The sequence below is a fragment of the Cicer arietinum genome, chromosome 1 (assembly GCF_000331145.2).
Source record: "Cicer arietinum cultivar CDC Frontier isolate Library 1 chromosome 1, Cicar.CDCFrontier_v2.0, whole genome shotgun sequence".
Lineage (NCBI taxonomy): Eukaryota > Viridiplantae > Streptophyta > Magnoliopsida > Fabales > Fabaceae > Cicer > Cicer arietinum.
This window is the reverse complement of record NC_021160.2, coordinates 4,475,609-4,484,648: the sequence shown is the minus strand read 5'-3', so window position 1 is coordinate 4,484,648 and position 9,040 is coordinate 4,475,609. Positions and strand designations below refer to the sequence as shown.

The 9,040-nt window shown below is 30.6% G+C and overlaps 2 protein-coding genes across 3 annotated transcripts; both read left to right on the top strand.

Moving 5' to 3' along the window:
* Positions 1-1,575: 1,575 nt before the first annotated feature.
* On the top strand, positions 1,576-4,971 carry LOC101497645 (uncharacterized). Of its 2 annotated transcripts, none has more exons than XM_073369550.1 (8): positions 1,576-1,929; positions 2,042-2,214; positions 3,134-3,227; positions 3,432-3,543; positions 3,651-3,739; positions 4,057-4,142; positions 4,285-4,349; positions 4,648-4,971. In XM_073369550.1, the coding sequence occupies exons 1-8, from the start codon at positions 1,717-1,719 to the stop codon at positions 4,752-4,754; spliced, it is 939 nt and encodes a 312-aa protein (XP_073225651.1). In that variant the 5' UTR covers positions 1,576-1,716; the 3' UTR covers positions 4,755-4,971. The 2 variants fall into 2 exon arrangements, with proteins under 2 accessions (XP_073225651.1, XP_073225650.1); XM_073369549.1 differs by having other exon boundaries at positions 2,039-2,214.
* Positions 4,972-5,692: 721 nt separating this feature from the next.
* Positions 5,693-7,355, top strand: LOC101497324 (divinyl chlorophyllide a 8-vinyl-reductase, chloroplastic). Its single transcript, XM_004486002.4, has one exon. It carries the CDS (start codon positions 5,819-5,821, stop codon positions 7,079-7,081), a length of 1,263 nt encoding a protein of 420 aa, XP_004486059.3. The 5' UTR covers positions 5,693-5,818; the 3' UTR covers positions 7,082-7,355.
* The last annotated feature ends 1,685 nt before the right edge of the window (positions 7,356-9,040 follow it).

Sequence of the window (9,040 nt, the reverse complement as noted above, 5' to 3'; positions counted from 1 at the left end):
TGAAAAGGCAAATCTCTCTTTCCTTCATAAGTTACTTATAAAGTAGAGCTATGTATTTTCTGTGTGACTAGACACGAGGAATGATAAAAAGGAAAATCCATAATGGCGGATAACATTTACTACGGGTACGAGGCTCACAATTTAACGAGTATTCACATATAATATAAAATAAATAGATATTTTGATTATATGTTAGGTAATGAATGTGGATGTAGGTGTAATAGTATCTTTATTTTATAAATATTTATACTTAATAATAAATTAATAGAATTAAAATATGGAGTTCACTCCCTCACCTTTATCTTCTATTCCAAAACACATAAATATATATATATATATATATATATATATATATATATTTATCTTTGATATTCAAAATTATTAATATTTCAACAATTTTAAATTTTTTTTAAAGAATTATAAAAAAATTGTATTTCAAAATTTTTGTGTTCATCTAACTTTTTTGAATTTAAAAAATAATAATAAAAAAATTACATTTTCAAAGTTTCGTATTCATCCAAAGTTTCGATATTTTTTAAACTTTTGAAAAATTGCATTTCAAAAGTTTCACATTGATCCAATTTTTTTAAACTTTTGAAAAAATTGTATTTCAGAAGTTTAATATTTATCCCAAAATTTGATATTTTTTTAAACTCTTGAAAAAATTGCATTTCAAAAGTTTCACATTGATGCAAAGTTTTGAAATTTTTTATAAAATTTTGAAAAATTTCAATTTTTTTTAAACTTTTAAAAAATTTGCATTTCAAAAAATTTGTATTCATCCATATTTACTATAAGAAATTAAACTTTTGAAAAAATTACATATGATAAAATTTTGTTATATATTTTATTTAAGTGTTAATGTATTAATATTTTTTTGTTGACAAAATATAAATGAAAAAATTCTACATAATGCAACTTTTTTACGTAAATACATATTTGACTTAATTACAATTTTAGTTAATTTATTTTTATCAACTTTGTGAATTGATCACCATATTTTAAAATTCAACCGTTTTGATCTCTCCTTCATATTTTCCAAATAAAAAAGAGTGATGTGACATGATTTAAACAGAACAATTTAAAGTGTAACCTTGATTAATTAATACCCACAAAATTGTAATCAAACAATCCAAAAATATTTAGTTTAGACTTCAAAATAATTTATTTTTGTAATTATATTAACAACATATAAATAATTAATCAATCCAAACAGTTCTAAATAATAAAATTATATCTTACGTCATTTAAAATATATTAAATTATAATTTCTTTAATTAAAAAATATGAAATAAAAACAAAAAATGTTGAGTTTTAAAATAGGACACAAATTTTAAGAATTAATAATAATAAAAATATCAAAACTAAAATTAAACTTTTTTTTTATTTAAAAAATATACTCATAAATATCAGTTATTGAAATATCCGCTAAAAGGATAATTAACCAAAGTTTTACATTGATAAAAATTTTAATTAAAGTTTGAAAATCCTTTTTTGATTATGGTAGGTGTAAGGCCAAAATTGTATGATGATCTCTAATTGTATGATGAGTAAAACTAAACAGTTAGTTAGTAGAGACGCTAATGACAGTTAGTTGAGTCCTTTGAATTTGATGATGTCATCTGAAATGGAAGAAGAGTGAGTGAGGTCCATCCATTCAAAGTAGTTATCTTGAGAAACCCTAATACATAAAATAATCAAATTATTTTGCGTTTGATGGGATTAGGAACCGTTGTCGTTAATTTCAGTGTTAATAATAATAACACTTTTTCACAAACACCATTACTACACCGTTTTCCACACTTCTCTTTCATGGCTACCCATTTCAATGTTTCACAAACTCAACAATTCGCCCCAATTGGAAATCACGACCTTTTAATTGTTGGTCCTGGTGTTCTTGGTCGTTTGGTGGCTCATCAATGGCGTCAGGTACTCTATCTCTAACTTCATGTTTTCAAAACTTCTCATATAACTGCTTATGTATATTATGTATATGTATAAGATAATCCTATTATATTGAAATGTGTTTGTATTAAAGCAGGAATATCCGGGTTGTCAAGTTTTTGGACAAACAATAACCACTCATCATCATGAGGAGTTGCTTCAAATGGGTATTACTCCATCTTTGAACTGGACCAAATCTCTGCACAAGTTTCCCTATGTCATTTTCTGTGCTCCTCCTTATCAATCCTCAGATTACCTTGGTGATATTAGGTGAGCAATCTTGGAGTTAATCTCTTAATTTGTAGTTGGTAGGTAGGAATTGTATTAATCAATGTTGTCAATCACTTATAGTTGAAAATAGGGGTTTGCTCAAATTCCACTACGCAACAATGCTATAGCACTGCCTTAGCCGCTATTTGACATTCCTTTGTACTCAATGGTGTATCGCGGAATAATAGTGGTTTGTTTAAAATTTTTGCTATGCTATTATAGATAATAGATGCTATTTGACAACACTAGTATTAATGTCTCCTTGGGTTGTAATTTTTTTAGGGGTGTCGGTGCAGCTCTTGTAAGGGTCTAGTTTGTCATCTCGAACTACTAATCACCTTTGTAATAGTTAATCATAAGTTTAATTATAAAGCTGATCTTCAAAGCATACAAACATGTATTGAAGATGTGAACCTTCCTTTTGTGACTTATTGTGAATCTTCTACTCTGCATTGTAAAGTTTTTCATATGGATTATTGGTAAAATATCATCATGAAAACATTTATATTGGAAGCAAGCTTGCTTAAAATGCTGTTGAATTCTGTTAAAATCTCATACTTCGATGATAATACATGGCAGTTCATTTTCAGGGTATATATATGGTGTAATGAATCCTTCAATCTTAAAGTTTTACATGACCTTATCATGTGAAAATTTTGTGTCCATATGCTGTTAAAAAATTTATGTTTAATTTCACTATGAATTTTACCGTTATGCTTGACTACCCTCCCTAATCTCTCATATCATGGTTATCTTGGTACCTTGTAAAACAACATTTTGTTTGGGATACTATTTTCTGTTTTAATGCAGTAATGTAGAAAAAAATTGAAGTTCACATGGAAATAAAGTAAAGAAACTGAATCGGTTTTCAAGCTGTATTTCTTCTGAATCTATGTGTTGTGGATTGTCAATCATTCAGGCAAGCTGCATTATGCTGGAATGGCGAAGGTTCTTTTCTGTATACATCTAGTTCTGCTCCTTATGATTGTAATGATAATGGTTTATGCGATGAGGTAGGTCTTAACGACATTCTTCGGCTGTTCTTTATTCAAATATTAGTTTAAATTTGTTTCAATTGCTTATTTGTGGCCAAGGAACCTATAAAGTAACTTAGGCATCACTTATTTTCCTCATCATATTCAGTTTTATAACATTGTAAAAAGGGTATGAATCTATCAATTTGTGTTGCTCATGAGATTAGATTTAATTCTACGCAGGATACTCCAGTTGTGCCAATTGGGAGGAGCCCCAGGACTGATGTCCTTTTAAAAGCTGAAAATATCGTACTCGAGACTGGTGGTTCCGTCGTTAGACTGTCTGGACTTTATATATCCTTTTTGAAACCTTAATTTGCTATGATTTCAAAGGTCCATTAATCTTCTGGTTGGTTATTTGTACTATGTTTATACTCGATGCCAACCTTGACTTTTAAAACAAAGAAGGTAAAGGTGCACATGCTTATTTTTTAGAGAAGGGGATCGTTGAATCTCGACCTGATCACGTCCTGAATCTCATACATTATGAGGTTGGAACTTTATTGCATTTTATTTTATTTTTGTAAGTCATTGTCTACATGATAGTGGTTTTATTTATATTTGGCGATCGATATCTTAAAAATGGTTAACATATATTGAGATATTGAAGCCTATGTACTTTTCTCTATTCTCATCATCCTTGCATATTTTGTTTCACCATGTGACCAATTTTAGTCCCTTAACAATTTGATGTATGGTGGTGTGATAATTTCTTTACAAAATGTATTTTCTTATCTACTTATGGTCATTTAGTATTTCTTAATATGAAAAACCGAATATTTCGTTTAATGTACCTGTTTTGAACCAGGATGCGGCTTTCCTCTCAGTTGCGATATTGAAGAAACAATTTCGCGGACGGATTTTCTTGGGTTGTGATAATCATCCTTTATCCAGGTTACATGCTTTCCCAACTCCTGCAATTGTTGTGTTTAAGATAGTGCTGCTAACACACACACACACACATCGTGGCCTTCTTTTCCTGTCTTTTTGATTTTTAAATAAACAGAACTTACTTTCCCTTTCAACATTTTTGCAGGCAAGAAATAATGGATCTAGTCAACAAAAGTGGGAAATTTGATAAAAAGTTTGACAAATTTACAGGTACATACTCATTTGATTTGTAAATGGCATGTTTGAGAATGATAGCCAACTATAATTAATGACCCTTTGTAACAAGTATAATGTTAACTTTTATTTTTTGATTTAATTTATTTACACTTTCAATTTAAAGATTTTCTACACCGTCAATTAATTACAAATCATCTTGTATGTGACATTTACGGTTGTTTGGATAGAAATCAATGTATTTAAAATGTCACACAATGTAAAAAGGTCTATGCGTGTATAAAAATTAAACTTTTTTTCTTTTCTTTTTTGCCTTTGTAATTTTGGTTTGCAGGAACTGATGATCCTCTTGGTAAGAGATTAAACAACTCGAAAACACGTCAGGAAATAGGGTGGGAGCCTAAGTACTCTAGCTTTGCTCATTTCATTGAGAACTTATGATGATCAACTTCTGAGTGTATCTTTGGGGTTGAATAAAATCTAATCAATATTTTATCCATGTTGACATTGTAAATAAAAAATATTATCATTCATTAGTTAAATAAAAGTGTTTTCTACATGCAGCTACAGTTGTAATTTTCTTTGAAGGTGAACACTAAAGAGTGATAAGGCATAATACATACAAGGACATGTGAATCATTTTGATTATTAAGCACAATCATGAAGTATCATTGCATTTTTTCATACCTTATTTATGGATATCATTTCTCTTTTGACTATTCTTTGTTTAGGAGGAACTACGCACCATATGGTATGACCACGGGAATCATTGGCAAACCAACCTTACGATCCTTTTCCCCATTGTTTAACTATATCAATTTTTTTTTTTTTTTTAAATTCGGTATTATTTTTCGAGTCAAATAAGATTATAATAGATGATAAAATTTTATTTTAAGAGATTTAATACTATTCTCTCTACAATGGGCGACAATTTTTTTTAACTATATTACATAATAATAACATTTTTTTTAATATAGTAATACATTACTCTAAAATTATAGCAATTGACGCCCCAATTTATTTGAAAAATGGAGAGGATTATTACCCTACAAATTCAAGCTTCGACATAATAATAATCACGTATTAGTTGTCTTTTTGACGAGGTTGCATATTAATTTGTGGAGAGGGACACTTTTTTTAAAACAAAGGTAGATATCATTTGAACTGTGATTAATTTAAAGATTGACATTTTAAATTGATATGTTTTTCATGTGTATATATATTAAACACATGAGAACATGTTTAAGAGAGAGAAAATGCTCCTTTTAAGACAGTTTAGATATACTCTTCTGTTATTATAATATAGTTTTATTGTGGGCCAACAATAACTTGGGACTGCATAGATAGATATAGTGAAGAAGATAGATAGCAGATGTATGCAACCCCACGTTGTCTCATCACCACCATCCATTTGGATTTCCCTTCAACACACTTTTCAATTGCACTTCTTTTCCTGCTTCTCAATCCAACTCAACCATTTACCACCATCACAAACAAGGAAAAAAATGTCCCTATATTATTCTTCCACTTTCATCACACCTTCCTCACCCAAACATCAAACCCTTTCCTTCAATTTATCTTCAAACTCTTCCCATTTCATCAACCTATTCCAGGTAAGTTCAACTCCTCTATCTTCCTGTTCTAGAAAATCACATGAACCCATTAAGTTTACCACAAAAAGATTGAAACTTTATGCATCTCTTTCACCATCTCAACAAATTGACACAACCCCATCTACATTTAGAAACAAGAATCCAAAAGATGTTAATGTCTTGGTTGTTGGTTCAACTGGGTATATTGGAAAATTTGTGGTGAAAGAGTTGGTCAAAAGAGGTTTTAATGTTACTGCCATAGCTAGAGAAAAAAGTGGAATTAGGGGAAGCATTGATAAAGAAACAACATTGTCTCAATTAAGAGGCGCCAATGTTTGTTTCTCTGATGTGACAAATTTGGATACTTTTGATGAGTCTTTGAAAAACCTAGGTGTTACTTTTGATGTTGTTGTGTCATGTCTTGCTAGTAGAAATGGAGGGGTTAAGGATTCATGGTTGATTGATTATGAAGCAACAAAGAATAGTCTTGTAGCTGGTAGGAAGCTTGGTGCTTCTCATTTTGTGTTGCTTTCTGCAATTTGCGTGCAGAAGCCTCTCCTCGAGTTTCAGCGTGCAAAGCTGAAACTCGAGGATGAGTTGGTAAAAGAAGCGCAAAAGGATGATAGGTTTAGTTATAGCATAGTGAGGCCAACTGCATTTTTCAAGAGTTTAGGTGGTCAGGTTGATTTGGTGAAAGATGGGAAGCCTTATGTGATGTTTGGAGATGGAAAGTTGTGTGCTTGTAAACCGATAAGCGAACAAGATTTGGCTTGTTTTATTGTGGATTGTGTAATGAGTGATGACAAAGTTAACAAAATCTTACCTATTGGAGGACCAGGGAAGGCATTGACTCCAATGGAACAAGGGGAAATGTTGTTTAAGCTTTTGGGGAAAGAGCCTAAGTTTTTTAAAGTTCCAATAGGGATAATGGATTTTGCAATTGGTGTTCTTGATTTTTTGGTTAAGGTGTTTCCTTCATTGGAAGATGCTGCTGAGTTTGGAAAAATTGGAAGGTACTATGCAGCTGAAAGTATGTTGATTTTGGATCCTGATACTGGCGAGTATAGCGATGAGAAGACGCCGAGCTATGGGAATGATACATTGGAAGAGTTTTTTGGTAGGGTGCTTAGGGAAGGGATGGCTGGTCAGGAACTAGGTGAGCAAACTATATTTTAAGATGGTTTTATTTATTGTTAAATAAATGTGAACTCATCAAATAGGTTAAATAGCAGCCAGTTTTGTTTCTGTAAATTTGTGTATTCAGCTATATAGGCACTTTAACATTTACAAGTTGAGGCATTGTTGACAAAAATAAAATCAAGTATCTTGAAATGCATTGTTGAAGATTCATTCTTCAATTGCATATTGCCACCGGGGATTAAGTTTGATGTCCTAAGTATATGTAAATGTAATTTGCATGTTTATGTGAATATTATGTGTCTGTTTGTTTTGTGGCATGTCGACATCGACTGCGCGTCAAACTTGTTGAGACAATTTGTAGCTTCTAAGAAATCACGGCCATTATGACGTGGTGCAGGAATGTATCCAACCATAAATTATACTTCATTGATTATGCCATGCCTAAAAACTATTGTCAATTGGTTGCTCAAAATGAGAACTTATTTAGAATGGATTATTGACTAAACCATCTTCTTAGGTGTCCTTGCCAGTTGCCATTCTGTTACTTCTTATGCTGCATTCTTTCCTTGGTTATCATGTTTGGAATCAATCTCACCGTTATTAATACTATATAGTTCACCAATTTGTTATTAGCTACACCCCTTATTTAATGAAAAGAAGGCATTCCCTATATTACCTTATTAAATGCCAATGGATGTTCCAAGTCATGTTTGTAGATTTAGGTGTGATGTTACTATATTCTAAGGGAGCAAGATGATCACAAATCATTTTCTAACATTAATGTAATGCATGATACAACATCTTAGTACCATAATGTATAGAAAGCTCATAAAAAGGTTGAAAACTCTTGGCAACCTTCTCACATATAGGGAGAGAACATCTTAGTGTTAGCACCTTGTGGAACAGTATAATTCTACGATTGTAGATATCAATTTTGAGTCAGCTTGTTAGTAACACCAACTTTTGTAAACTCGGAAATGAAACTGAGTTGACTCGGTTAGACTTGCCTGGAGCTCGTTATACTCTAGTAAACTCATAGGTAGGGATGACAATTGAACCTATACCTTATGGAAACCCACAAAAATTATGGTAAAAATTCACATTATGAGTGCGAACTAAATTGGCCTTTCGCTTTGAACGAGTTGACGGTGGAACGGACCCATTTTCTCACAATTAGTGATACAAGGCATACAATTTTCAAGACACAAGTCAAGTTGCATGCAAACCTGCTTAACAAGTTGCAACCCTTGATTATGAAAAAGAGTTTAATAAACTTTGTGTGATCTTTATAGACCAAGATATAATTAATTGTTCATGAAGGAAATATTGTCGAAAAATGGTTGTGGATCATGAGTGGGAAGCTGATCATGTTTTGTTCGAATTGGATTGCAAAATGGTTGTGGATGCAATGCATAAACATGCTCTTGGTAGACGTGTTTATGTTCAACTTAATTGAATTTCATTAATAGTTTGATTCATTATTTGAAATTAATTAGTTTTTAAACTAGTTTTAGTCTTTTCTTTAAAAAATAATGATAAAAAAGAAAAATCACTGATAAAAGTCAAATACAAATAGATTTAGCTATTTAGATATTTCAAAACAGAAGAACATTACATTAATATTTTGCAAACAAATATAGTGCTAATTGGACAAGAACATCACATTAATATTTTGCAAACAAGTACAATGTTAATTGATCAAGAGTGAAGAAAAAATAAATCACAAAAATTTCAATTATAAAATAGCAATAGTAAATTAAAATTATGAACACATATTTAATCACATTTAACAATATAACAACAATAATATTTCATTATAGATTGAAGCTAATTGAAATGATGGAGAGAAGAACAATGATTTGCCACATGTGTTTTTTATCTAAGATTTGGTCGGTGAAATTAAGTTATAAGTTAATCGATAGATGATGATATTTGATCAATTTAGTTTTTAATAATAAAAAATGACATAAAAAATAAAATTATTTAATTTAAAAT

Bases quoted from the DNA above. Each gene is read 5' to 3' on its own strand.
- LOC101497645 (XM_073369549.1), top strand. From the start codon at position 1,717: ATGGGATTAGGAACCGTTGTCGTTAATTTCAGTGTTAATAATAATAAC. The intron at 3,228-3,431 runs GTAGGTCTTAAC...AATTCTACGCAG, and splicing joins ATAATGGTTTATGCGATGAG to GATACTCCAGTTGTGCCAAT. The intron at 4,143-4,284 runs GTTACATGCTTT...ACATTTTTGCAG, and splicing joins GATAATCATCCTTTATCCAG to GCAAGAAATAATGGATCTAG.
- LOC101497324 (XM_004486002.4), top strand. From the start codon at position 5,819: ATGTCCCTATATTATTCTTCCACTTTCATCACACCTTCCTCACCCAAA.